General features: G+C 36.3%; 1 protein-coding gene across 1 annotated transcript in view; it reads right to left on the reverse strand.

Moving 5' to 3' along the window:
• Positions 1 to 13,713, reverse strand: part of LOC136033939 (multifunctional protein r-like) — a 248,362-nt gene that overhangs the window by 194,361 nt on the left and 40,288 nt on the right. Inside the window, exons 7-8 of the mRNA XM_065714958.1 lie at positions 12,416 to 12,582; positions 1,533 to 1,766 (exon numbers count right to left, since the gene is read on the reverse strand). Of these exons, the coding sequence (XP_065571030.1) occupies positions 1,533 to 1,766; positions 12,416 to 12,582 (401 nt within the window). The remainder of the gene's footprint in view (positions 1 to 1,532; positions 1,767 to 12,415; positions 12,583 to 13,713) is intronic.

Below are 13,713 nucleotides of genomic sequence, written 5' to 3' on the forward strand. Positions count from 1 at the left end.
ATTCGTCGTTCGTCATTCGTCGCTAGTGGTTCCAGACTTGAATTGCACCTTCCAAAGGAAGCTTGTCTTATCAACTTTTCACTCAGTAGCATTTTAATACCCACTGTGGAATTATATGCCCTTACGCAAAATGACCCTTACACAAAAAAGGCATTTGACTTTATAACAGACTTCTGTCATCAAAGAGATGTACAAATTGGAGTGGAATCTATAGACCAAAAGGGAAATTTTCTTGGGTGGCTTTGGGTAGACTCCAAGAACTTATCGTTAGAGCTAGTCCAACTGGGTTTGGCAAAAATTCATCCTCATGCCAAAGAAAGCCACTACTTGAAAAAGCTTCGAATAGTCGAAAAAGATGCTCAAGAACGACGAGCAAACATATGGTCTGTTAATGGTTTGTCGACTTCTACTCACGTTTTGATAACTCATGTCACTCCAGATTTGAGATTTTTCGTCCAAACACACAAGGAAGGTCCCACCCTCATAGCATTAACGGATCACCTCAGAAAAGAATATGAGGTCAGCCCGCCACTTCCTGGTGCATATAAACCCCAAAAAGGGGATATTTGCACCGCCAAGTTTACAGATAACTGCTGGTACCGGGTTCTTGTTGAAAAGGTTAGCGAGGACCAAGTTAGTGTTTTCTACTTTGATTACGGTAACCGAGAAGTTACCACGCCAATGCGTTGTGCTTATTTAGCCGAAGTATATCAGACTCCTTTGCCCTTCGCCAAAGAATATGGACTTGCTTTTGTTAGCCTTCCCAGTGATGAAGATGATGCAAAAAACGCAATAAAAGCCTTTATTAAATATACCCAGGATAAATCTTTGCTTTTGAACGTTAAATATGAACACGAAGGAATTGAACATGTCACTTTATATGAGAGGGAGAAAAAGCAAGATATTGGAAAAATACTAGTTGAGGATGGATTTTTAAAAGTTGAGCCTCGAACAGGAGAACGACATTGTACAGACAAACGACTAAGTGAAATATTCAATGATTATTTGTTTGTGCAAGACGATGCCAAGAAACAGCATTTGAACATTTGGCGATATGGAGATATTACTAATGAACACTAGATTTTCTGTTCGACGATAAATTTTAGCCAGTTCTATTTCAAGAGAAACCAGCACTTTATCAAAACAACAGAATCTTAGCTCATTTCTGGGGCCAAGTCCCCCCCCCCAAAAAAAAATATAGTTTTTAATGATACTAGTACAACCCAAAAAATATATTTTTAGGGCAACGATTTTGATTGTAAACTCAATAAATAAAACCATTAATTGAAAAAAAGCCAAAACTTGAAAAAATTCTGACCCTGTGTTTTGGCAGAAGACAGTCGAGGAGAGCTCAATCATCTTTTTCGTACAAGCATAATCAGACCAATACAGGATATAAATGAAAATCTCAAAATTTCTACGGGCACAACCTATAAGCCCCCCTCCCAGCATCCTTTATCTAGTAAAAAATTTGAATTCTATACTTTATTAGAAATTCTGGAATAGAACTTAATACTAACAAAAACTCTCACCTCTTTTACAGAATAAACCGCTGCACTTGGAGCGACCTTCTCGCCTACTTCAGCCACTCGTTCAGCGAATAGCTTCCTATCCTCTGTCTCTATTATGGACTTGATTGGTGTACCAAGAATCTTGACGAAATACTTATCAAAAACTCCGCTTCTATCCAGCTCAACGCCACAGTTCAAAGCTGTTTGACCACCAAATGTTAGAAGTACTCCATCAGGTCTCTCCAAACGAATAACCTGAGAATTAAACGCAAATCATTAAATTGAACTGGAATAAATTATCGATGGCGTTGTACTAACCTAAAACAAACCTAGAACGGAAGTGGGCAACTTAAATTGAAGTTATAGAAAATGCAAATAGATACCGAAGCTATAGGAAATTAAAAGTTACAGTGCGAACCTTGTAACAGTCGAAAGTGTTTGGCAACCTGTTCCCTCCTATACCCTTTTTGGCCTCAGCTAGTTGAGTGCCCTGGGTTGTCTTCAGTTGGATTCTTGGACCGAGCTATTTTCCCTACGGTGCTGCAGATTCTTAGGAGGGGGCTTACTCCATTGGAAACTTAGAGATCTTGTGCCATTTTAAGAGTTGAAAATCAATTTCTTTTGTTTTTTAACTGACATAGCAACATCATTGATTAATATGGCGAATGTTTACAGTTTCCAGTTCTTCTACTTCGAGATGTTTATACTCAGACCTTTTCGCTTACGATCTTGCCCGAGCTAAGTGTGGGCCATTTTTCGCTTTGTCTAACTCATCGTTAACTTAGATCAGGTGTATGTTGTTAAGCAAGCAGACTAAATTGCAACACCCAATAAAAAATAAGAAGAAAAATAATTCAAATATATTTTTTTATACAAAAGAATGTCGCCCTTATCTTACCGCACATAGGTCTTAGTGGATCAACTGAGTTTTTTACGAATAATCAATTTAGAAATTATTTTCCAAAAAAAATTTCAAATTAAAATTTTCGCCATTTATGTCTAGTTAATTTTAAATAACATAAGATAGAAGCAAAAGGTTCTATGTATATCTGACATGACGTCATTATACGTAACTATTACGACAGAGGATGCCGTCATATGTTTTAATTTTTCACTTGACGTCGTTCTCGGGTTACGCCCGAAGACACCAAAGCACAAAATCCTGAATTTCCAGGTTTCAATTAGCTAAAATTTGAAGCCAAAAATCTTGTTTTTGGGTTTTCATTTTTTCCGAGATTAGGAACTTATTTTCTCCGAACTTCCCAAGCACGTTCCGAGCTACTTGCTGAAAAATCGAAAGGAACACAATAGTGAATCCATCCTATAACAAAAAATGAGCTAATGTAGATTATGGTTATGGTCATAAAGTGCAACGCAAGTAGAGATCTAGATTATACTTCTAGGATAGTCATAGCCACTACTCTTTTCTTCCTAATTGGCTTAATATCATGAAGAAGGTTTAACGGGACTTAACAAAAGTTTGAACAAAAAAGGAGCTAATGCAGTTCACGGTTATGTATCAGTGCAACGCAAGCAGAGATCTAGGTCTAATTTAACAATATAATTTGTACTTCAGATATTGCTTTGTCACCTTTTTGAAAGTCCATATGCTCATATTTTATTTTGATTTAGTTCAAAATCCGCCTAAATATTCCTTAAAAGCTTCACGTCAATACCCTTAGATTGCACAGTAGTAACAGTCGTAGCAGCATTATTGGCAGTATGAGCATAGCACCTTTGGTTTTTTCAACATCCCCTTCAACAAACGCTAAAAGTTTCAGGTTATTACCATCAACCGTTCCTGAAGCATTTCTGATGCGTCCGCTTGACAACCTGTGTGGGCATAGTGTGTTTCTAATTAGTTCTATTTAGTTTCTATACACCTTTGATTTTTCAATATCCACTTCAACAAACGCTAAAAAGTTTCAGGTTATTACCATCAACCTTTCCTGAAGCATTTCTGATACGTCCGCTTGACAACCAGTGTGGACATGGTGTGTTTCTAGTTAGTTCTATTTAATTTCTATACATCCTAAAATTTGCACCTTAATATCCTAAGCCTTAATAGCAGTAGAGTAGTAATAACAGTCAAATTAATTGTAGTAGCCTAAGCTTTAGTGGCTATAGTAGTAGTAGAAGTAATAATAATAATAATAGTGACAGTAGTATGAGTACATCTAGTAGCATTAGGATGAAAATATTTTCTCTTGGTTAGTTCAACATCCCTCGCAACAAGCCCTGTTACTTTGAACTTCAACCACAAAACTGTTCCTAACATATTGCTGTTACACCTTTTTCACAACCTGCATACAGGCGGCGTGTTGTAATTCAGTTAGGCTCCTCCCTCGAAATTGCTTGAAAATTTCATCTTCATATCCTTAAGCATTGCTGTGCTGTAATAGTAGTCACAGTAGTAGCCTCGACATTACTAGCAAAAGTATTGAATAGCGATATTAATACTAGCAGCACTAGTATCAACCTATTGTCTTTTGGTCAGTAGAACCTTCCTCTAATCAAGCCCTGAAAGTTTCAACTTAGTACAATTAGCCATTCCTATGACATTACTGATATGTCGTTTTGATAATCTGTATGCTGGCACGTACGCGGGGAGGGCGGGGCTCCAGGCCCAGGCCCCCCTAAAATTTTACGATTGTTTTTTATTTTCTCATAATATTCTGATACTTTTCAAGGAATAAGGGAGTGGAAGGATTACCCCCCGAAACAAATTCCTGCGTACGTGCCTGCCTGTATGTTATAAAAATCTCCTCTCAGTGCTCTTAGCCTTTCAAGTAGTATCAATAGAATTAGTAGTAGTAGTATAGTAGTAAATACAGCAGTAACAGCAGTATTAGCAGTTCACATATTGTCTTTTGTTGAGAAGATCTTCACATGTACACATTCTCCGGAAGTTTCAACTTAATATCCAGATCAATTCTTGAGATACGCTGTTTTAACAATTTGTATGCACATAGATTCTTTTGATTTAGCTCGAATTTCTACTCAATATTGTAAATAGAGTAGTCTGGTAGTAGTTGTGGTGGAGGTTGTAGTATTATTGGTAGCATGCAAATATTGCCTTTTTTGATCATATCCCTTATCATTTCCTGAATTTTCCAAATTAATATGCTCAGTTATTCCTGTGTTACCCTTTTGACAGATCATGTACAAATAACGTGTTTTGATTTAGTTTAACATTCCCCTCAACATTTTCTGAAAGGCTCACCTGAATCCCTTTCGTCTTCTTGGAAAGTAAAATTCAAACATGCATTACTTTTTGAATAACATATATTCTGTGTCAACAATGAACGAATTGCCTAGCTTATAGTCCTTGTCCTAAAGATTGTGGGGAGGTTGACATCCCCAAAGACACAGTTTCTGGACCATTCAACAAGGCTGAGCAAAACAGATCTCTTAAAATTTCCATCAGATGTGTTTTGGAGAATGATAGGCTTGGGAGAGGGGAGGGGGGGGGGGTTGAGGGCTGATTGACCTCCATTCACTTTCGACTCTTAAAAAGGGCACTAAGCCTTTGGACTTCCCGTCAAATGAGCTCCATATAAATCCAAAGCTTATACGACCAACCGTTCCATAAAAACCTTATATACCCCTGGGGCATAACTTACAAACCTTACCCTTGGGCTCTGGGGGAGTGTGTTAACTCTAAAGACATTATTATATTATTTTTAAGCCATATGTAACAAAATAGCTATCTCCCAGTTTCAATTGAATCCGTTTTAGGAAAAAAGGATGTCAAGGGGGGCCGACTAGTTGCTGTCCGTCATGTTTGACTGTTAAAAGAGAACTAGAACAATACATTTCAAATTAAATGAGCCTCTTCTAAATTTCACACGACCACCCCTCCCATAAAATCCTCATATGTCCCTGGGGCATAACTTACAACCCTTACCCCCAGCCTCCGGGGGCATCCTGTCCACCCCAAAGGCCTTATTATATGATCTTTGGACGATTTTGAACAAATGGCTAACCCAAAATTTTTACCAGATGCATTTGTGGAACGTACGACGGATTCCAGGCATTTACCCCCCCCCCCTAGAAAATAACCTACAGAAAATACCCACCAGTGGAAAATATCCCCTTGCTGAAAGTCCCCCGGTAAATACCCCCCGTGGAAAATAAGGCTTTCCAAATTTGAAAATCTATTTGAGTTTTGTTTTTTGAACTTCCGTACGGGGAAGGAATTCTGTGCTTGTGTATTATGCGCCACCCACTCAGCTTTACGCTGTGCAGGAGGAGGTTTTCCCATGGGGTGTATTTTCTGAGTGGGGAATTTTCCTCGAGGGGTGGGGGTATTTTCCTCGAGGGGTGGGGGTATTTTCCGGAGGGATATTTTCCAGTTGGTAATTTCCACAGGGGGAGGTATTTTCCGGCAGGGTATTTTCCGGTGGAGTAGTTGCCAAGGGGAGGGGTAAATGCGGGCCACCAATACCACACAGAAGGAACGGCTGCCCCCAATCACTTTGACTCTTTGAGCTAGGACATCTGATTTCGAATCCAATGACGACTACGTATACAAGTTTATACGACTACCCTTTCCATAAAAACCTTATATGTTCTCTGGGTATAACTTACAACTCTTGCACTGATGGCTATGGGGGGGGGGGGGGGTTGTCATTCTCAAAGACATAATTTCCAGACCTTTCCACTACGCTGAACAAAATGGCTGTCTCAAAATTTCGATTAGATGTGTTTTGAGAATTGATTGATGTGTGAGAGGGGGAGAGGTTTGCTGCCCTCCAATCACTTTTGACTATTAAAAAAGATCTTTTCAATTTTCGATCAAATGAGCATTTTTTGAAGTTTCTACAACAACAAATGGCCATTTTGAAATTTCTATCAGATGCATTTCGGGAAAATACGATGTGAAGGGGGGCACCCACCCTCCGACCACTCTAAATCTTAAAAGAGGCCCTAGAACTTTTGATTAACAGTCCAATGAGACCCGTCCAAAGTTTATGCTATCAACCTTTCTGTATAAGCTTTATGCCCCTAGGGCATAATTTACAACCCTTGGCCTGAGGTCTATGGGGGGTTAGTCATTCTCAAATACATGATTTCCTGACCATTCAATAACGTTGAACAAAATAACTATCTCAAAATTTTGATAGGATGTGTTTGGGGAATGGTGGAAATGGGAGGGGATTAGTTGCCCTCCAATCACTGTCAACTATTAAAAAGGCACTAGCCGTTTCAATTTCCGACTGAATGAGCCCTTTTCGAAGTTCCTACTACAAGTCCTTCGATAAGAAGTCCCGTGGTCTAAGACCAATAAAAGATAAAAATACATAAATAATACATTGTGCCCACATCGCATCTTACTTAGGCAGGGCTTTTGCGCTGCCTATGATATGTGCCTTCCTACTGATCTCTCTTTATGTTCGTTTGTAATCCTATCATCTTCAGGTATGCTTCAAGTGCTGGAAATTAAATTGATGGATTCAAATTTATTTTGCTATAAGACACACATTTGTTTCTCTAGTAATTTGTTTAACGATCTTGCAATATTCCTCTATGACTCTTTACTGTCTTCACATATTTTTGACTGGTGGCATATAATATTCTGGGTGAATAATTTTGTGCAAATTTTGTGCTGCACACATTTTGAGCAGGGTCATCTAAAATATGTGAGAAGGCCAGACGTAAAGTGTCTTTTTTCAGAAGTTGCAAATAGTCTTGCCATTTACTCTGTTGTTATTGAATTGCTGGTATAGAATGTAAGTTTGTCAATCCACCCTCTTCAGTCTGCTTGTATGGATATTCTGTTCATTTGTTAGGATATTGTTATGTGCGTTTGCTATTTGCAATGAATCTGGGTGATTCATCGCACACTTCAGCGGCTTCTGGCTGCTACTTCAGCCTGCTTGTATAGATATTCTGTTCATTTGTAAAGATATTGTTATGTGCGTTTGCTATGTGCGATGAATCTGGGTGATTCATCGCACACTTCAGCTGCTTCTGGTTGCTACTTCAGCCTGTTTGTATGAATATTGTGTTCATTTTTAAAGATATTGTTATGTGCGTTTGCTATGTGCGATGAATCTGGGTGATTCATCGCACACTTCAGCTGCTTCTGGCTGTTACTACAGCCTGCTTGTGTGGATGTTGTGTTTTGTTGTGTGCGTTTGCTATGTGCGATAAATCTGGGTGATTCATTGCACACTTCAGCTGCTCCTGGCTGCTATTTCAGCCTGCTTGCATGGATATTCTCTTCATTTGTAAAGATATTGTTATGTGCGTTTGCTATGTGGGATGAATCTGGGTGATTCATTGCACACTTCAGCTGCTTCTAGCTGCTACTTCAGCCTGCTTGTATGGATATTGTGTTCATTTGTGATGATGTTGTATGTATTTGTTATGTGTGATGAATCTAGGTGATTTCTCTTCTCCTTTGAATTCTTCTATTCTTAATTCAGTTATCTTTGATCAACCAAGTAGTGCTGGTAAAAAAGAGGCACACACATTTGACCCTCTCCTTGAATCTACGATTAATTCTAGTTGCAATTATCATTTTACTGTTGATTACCACCCGCCGCAAAGGACGACCCGAAATCACACTCCGTCGTACATTCAACAGCGACCTGCGTCAACTTCATGCCTCCCTACAGCCAGAGTCGGAAGACATTATCGCTGCCGCCAAATACAGAGACGATTGGAGACTCTTTTTAGACGCCTTGGGTGCCCCTGGAGGCATAGGAAGATCTAAGTTCTAAGGTAATTGATTAGTGTGGTAGAACTATGCCCTCACTCTTTAAGTATTGGTTTTAATGTATTTTGTTTGAGTGAGATAAGAGATAAGTGGGATAGTCTGAAATTGTCTTTGTGGTCTGATAATTCTTGTCCTCTTGATGTAATTGGCTTAGCAGAAACATGGTTATCAGATAGTAAAAATTTAACGGCTTACAGTATGCATGGTTATGTTCATGTTCCTAGAATGGTAACAAAGTGCTCAGGGAGTATTTCTTTGTTTATAAAATCTGATTTTGAGTTTGGTAGACGGTCTGATCTTGAATCCTTGTTTATATCAGCAGTGTCTAACAGTATGACAATATATTCTCTTGCCATTAATCTGAAAATCCAGCTTGCATGTGATACTGTCTGTTTGTTTTAGAAGTTTCCTCCTTTTCCAATACATCTGTTCTGCGATTTGCTCGATCAGCTTTCTGGTGCGGTAAACTTCTCTAAAAAAAAACCGGTTTGTGTTTGGGTAATTTTAATTGTGATATGCTAAATGTAGGATCAAGTGATGACTGTAACCTTCTTTTTGGTGTAATTTCTTCATCTGGGCTTCCGCCTTCAATTTTTTTTTCCTCTCGTGTTGACACTACACTAAATTCTGCCACTTTAACAGATAATATTTTCATTTCTCATTCTCCTAATTTGAAGTTTACTTCTGGTCTCGTCTTTACTGATCTTTCTGATTACTTCCCTATTCATCTGTGGATGAGCAAGGTGAGTCTTCTTTACAGATAAAGAAATTTCTAACTTAATACTTAGTCTTCAGAGTAAAGATTCGTCTAGCGTTCTTGAACCCAATGATGTTGAATGTGCAAAAAGTATATTTTTGTGTCGTAGGAAACTCTGTTGGGAAAAACATTTTCCTCTTAGAAAGAGGCCAAGAAATTCAAAACCCAGACGTCCTTGGATGTCTAGAGATGTGATTAAGGCTATAAATATAAAGGCGTCTCTGTCCAAGGCTGCATGTAAAAGTAAGACACAGGATGATCTTTGAAGCATAAACAATATAAAAGTGTGTTTACTTATTCAATATGTGCAGCCAATAGGCTGTGTTTTTCACGTTGAAATGATGAGTGTAAGGGGAACTTGCGCAAGGTTTGTACTGTAATTAATGAAGATTTTCCCCACAAGAGACTCAAACAGTCCTCCCCCAATGTCATTACGGGAAAGCTGATGGATCTATTACGGACAAAAATCTTCAGCGAGCGCCTTCAATTCGTAGTTCACCACACTTCCCTCGGTCCCCAATCCAACCAAGAATAGAGTAAGCAGTTTTCTCTTAAGTAAGTAAGAAAAGTAAGTCTTCACTAAGCAGAAGAGTCTTTTTTCTTTTCCCCACGCAGTGATACTGAAATCTCTAGTATTATTTTTCAGTTTCCAAGTAGCCATTCAGTAAACGGTTTTAGTTTTAATAATAGTGTCCAAACAATGATTGGTCAGTTTGTTTCTCACCCCATCTCACATGTAACTAGCCTCTCTCTTTCTTCTAGTGTTTTTCCTCATTTATTTAAGGTTGCTAATGTTTAACCTTTGCATAAAAAAGATGCCTCGTCTTTAATTTCAAACTTTAGACCTATTTCTCTTCTCCCTTCTTCTCTTTTAACGTGTGGAAAAACTAGAGTATTGTAGACTCTCTTCATTTGTATTTAGTACTAACACGATTTCAGGAAATTCTCTCATAACTAACCATCAGCATGGTTTTTGTGCCTCTTTCTCTACTTTGCATCCACTCTCAGATGCAACAGTTTTTGTGAGTTAACATGGACAAGGGGATGTGTGTTTTGGGTGTATTTCTTGACTTTTCAAAGGCATTTGATATGGTCGAACACTCTTTTCTTCCGTATAAACTATCTTTGTTTGGAGTGCATGACATCCCTCTACAATGGTTAAGGTCTTATTCGTCAGGGAGATCTCAGTATGTTTCGGTTAATGGTACTTCTTCCTCTACTTTGCCTATATTGAAAGGTGTCCTACAAGGCTTTGTGATTGGACCATTTTTATTTTTAATTTAAACGATCTTGTTGATGGTCTTCATCCCCACGTGCATTTTCATTGCTGCTGTGGACCTGCCATCTGCCACTTCCGTAGGTCAAGGTCTTCTTGATAAAGTAAGGGATTGGTGCTGGTCTTATGGTATAGCTCTTAACAGCCAGAAAAGTGTCATTGTACATTTCAGGACCCCTTATCGCATGAGTGACGTACAGGAGACAATCATCTTGACTTATGGGAATGATATTATACCGCATGCTACTATGGTGAAATTTCTTGGTGTGTATCTTCACTGTTTTCTATCTTTTAAACCTCATATAACTCACACCCATTCCCTCATCCTCCGCAAGTCTTCAGTACTGCACCGAGTTAACTGATGTTTTCTTCGAGATGTTATGCTTTTTCTTTATTTTGCATTTACTTTTCCTTACCTTTGTTATTGCTGTTCCGTCTGGGGCATTACCAACAAAACTTTTCTGTGTTCATTTCAAAGAGCCCTAGACAGTGAAGGCTAATTTTCTTCTCCCTCAGCTATACCCTTCCTTCAATCTTTATAATGATACTGGAATAGCTTCGCTGGATCTTATTGTGGGTAAAATTGTTCTTTATTTAGCACATTCTGCTTTTCTAGGTACACTTCCACAGCCTCTGCAGCAGTTTTTCTCACGGACATGATCAGGTAAGTACTTTTTTTCTTTGCGTGGTTCTTCTCATAGATCTACTTTACCTAGACGATTCTCAACAGCAGGCTCAGAGGTCTGCTGTTTATCAATCAATTCTGCTACGGAACTCCATCTCTTTTCATACCCCTCTATCTCTCTCTACAAAGGCAGTTTCTCGGCGGGTTTTTCAAGTCCAGTAATTTTTCTCCCTCGTTCTTTTATCTCTTCTCTCTTTTATCTCATATATATGTATCTGTGTCCTTATTTTATTCCGGTATTTTGTTATTGTATTTTTTAGTTTTTTCTAAAAGTCCAACGTTTAATTATTGTAATGTGTGGCCTACTGCAAGCAAAGCCTCTTGAGCCAAAAAACCTACTTGTGTTTGTAATTGTTTTTCTTGGTTTTCTTTTTAGTATTAATAAATTATTGATTGATTGATAGATTGTATTTGCCCTATATATATATATATATATATATATATATATATATATATATATATATATATATATATATATATATATATATATATATATATATATATATATATATATATATATATATATATATATATATATATATATATATATATATATATATATATATATATATATATATATATATATATATATATATATATATATATATATATATATATATATATATATATATATATATATATATATATATATATATATATATATATATATATATATATATATATATATGTATATATATATATATGTATATATATATATATATATGTATATATATATATGTATATATATATATGTATATATATATATATATATATATATATATATATATATATATATATATAGAGAGAGAGAGAGAGAGAGAGAGAGAGAGAGAGAGAAGGGGAGAGATAAGTAAAGAGAGAGGGAAGAGAAGAGAAGAAGTAGAAGACGAAGAAGAAGAAGAAGAAGAGAGAGAGAGAGAAAAGAGAGAAAGAATGTTAAACGTCGAACAGTTCCAAATTCGATTCCAGACGCTGAATAGCAAAATTGCAAGCGGTTTTTAGCAATTATGTTACGGATTAGGAAACGTTAAATATGAGCTTTACGTCCCTACGCTGTCCCGAAGCAACCCGATGAATATATATATATATATATATATATATATATATATATATATATATATATATATATATATATATATATATATATATATATATATATATATATTTATATATATAATATTTATATATTTATATATATATATTTATATATATAATATATATATATATATATATTATATATATATATATATATATATATATATATATATATATATATATATATAATATATATATATATATATATATATATATATATATATATATATATATATATATATATATATATATATATATATATATATATTTTATATATATATATATATATATATATATATATATATATATATATATATATATATATATATATATTTATATATATAATATTTATATGCAAATGATTTACCTGCTCGACATATTCCGGCGTTATGGGAAGAAAATAGACTTTATCAGCCAATCCCTTGGAGGTTTGAACGGTGGCAATATTTGGGTTAACTAACACAGTTATTATACCTTCCTCTTTTAAGGCTTTAATTGCTTGAGATCCAGAGTAGTCAAATTCACCAGCTTGACCTTAGAAATAAAATATAGATTAGTTTTAATCTAGAACAAAATAGTGTTTTCAATCTAAATTATATAATGTGTTTAATTGTAAAATGTTTTAGCTAGATTTGCAGAATAGCAACTCTCCAGAAAGAGCCATGCTAAAGCAAAATGAGAGGCATTTCTAGATTGCTAATTTTATGCTTTACAAAATAAAACAGTACCATTAGATTCAAAATTGTGTGTTCCCTTTCAACATAATAGTTGTTACCTTGACAACAAAGCCTCCCCCCTCCAGATGGATACATATATAGCCGTAAGGATAATGTCTCCTTCTGGATAGCCCCAATTCTACTGCTTTAACAATATTTTATTGTTGTGAAAATGTTTAAAATGTTTAAATAAGAAAGAAATATTAATGCTGCGGAACCAGGGTTTTTAATCCAAAATACCTGACATTGGGAATAATACACAAGTGAGTTTTAATCTAAAAAGTATAAAAAAGTAACAGTTTTAAACGTTGGTAAAATTAGTAACGTGTAGAAGTACTAACATTTTTATTTCATCAAAAGCAAAGAAATAACCATGAGGTTTATTATTCCTTCTTTGCGGAGAGAAAGAAACCTATTTCACCAACAACAAGAGATAAGAGCTCATATGGCACTTGTGACGAGGCAAGAAGAGCTAAGAGACAAGAGCTCATATGGTATGAGATCTAACAAAATTCTAAGAATCGATAGATTGATTTAAAAGGAAGATCAGGGGTGGTCAGGATTTAAAATAAGAGCTCTGAGTCACGATGTCCTTCTAAATATCAAAATTCATTAAGATCCGATCAGCCACTCGTAAGTTATGAATACCTCATTTTTTCTAGTTTTTCCTCCCCCTTTAGCCCCCCCCCAGATGGTCGAATTGGGAAAACGACTTTATCAAGTCAATTTGTGTAGCTCCCTGACACGCCTACAAATTTCCATCGTCCTAGCACGTCCAGAAGCACCAAACTCGCCAAATCACTGAACCCCTCCCCCCAACTCCCCCAAAGAGAGCGAATCCAGTACAGTTACGTCAATCACGTATCAAGGACATTTGCTTATTCTATTCACCAAGCTTTATCCCGATTCCTCAACTCCAAGCGTTTTCCAAGATTTTCTATTTCCCCCT

The sequence above is a fragment of the Artemia franciscana genome, chromosome 12, assembly GCF_032884065.1.
Source record: "Artemia franciscana chromosome 12, ASM3288406v1, whole genome shotgun sequence".
In the NCBI taxonomy this organism is placed as follows: domain Eukaryota; kingdom Metazoa; phylum Arthropoda; class Branchiopoda; order Anostraca; family Artemiidae; genus Artemia; species Artemia franciscana.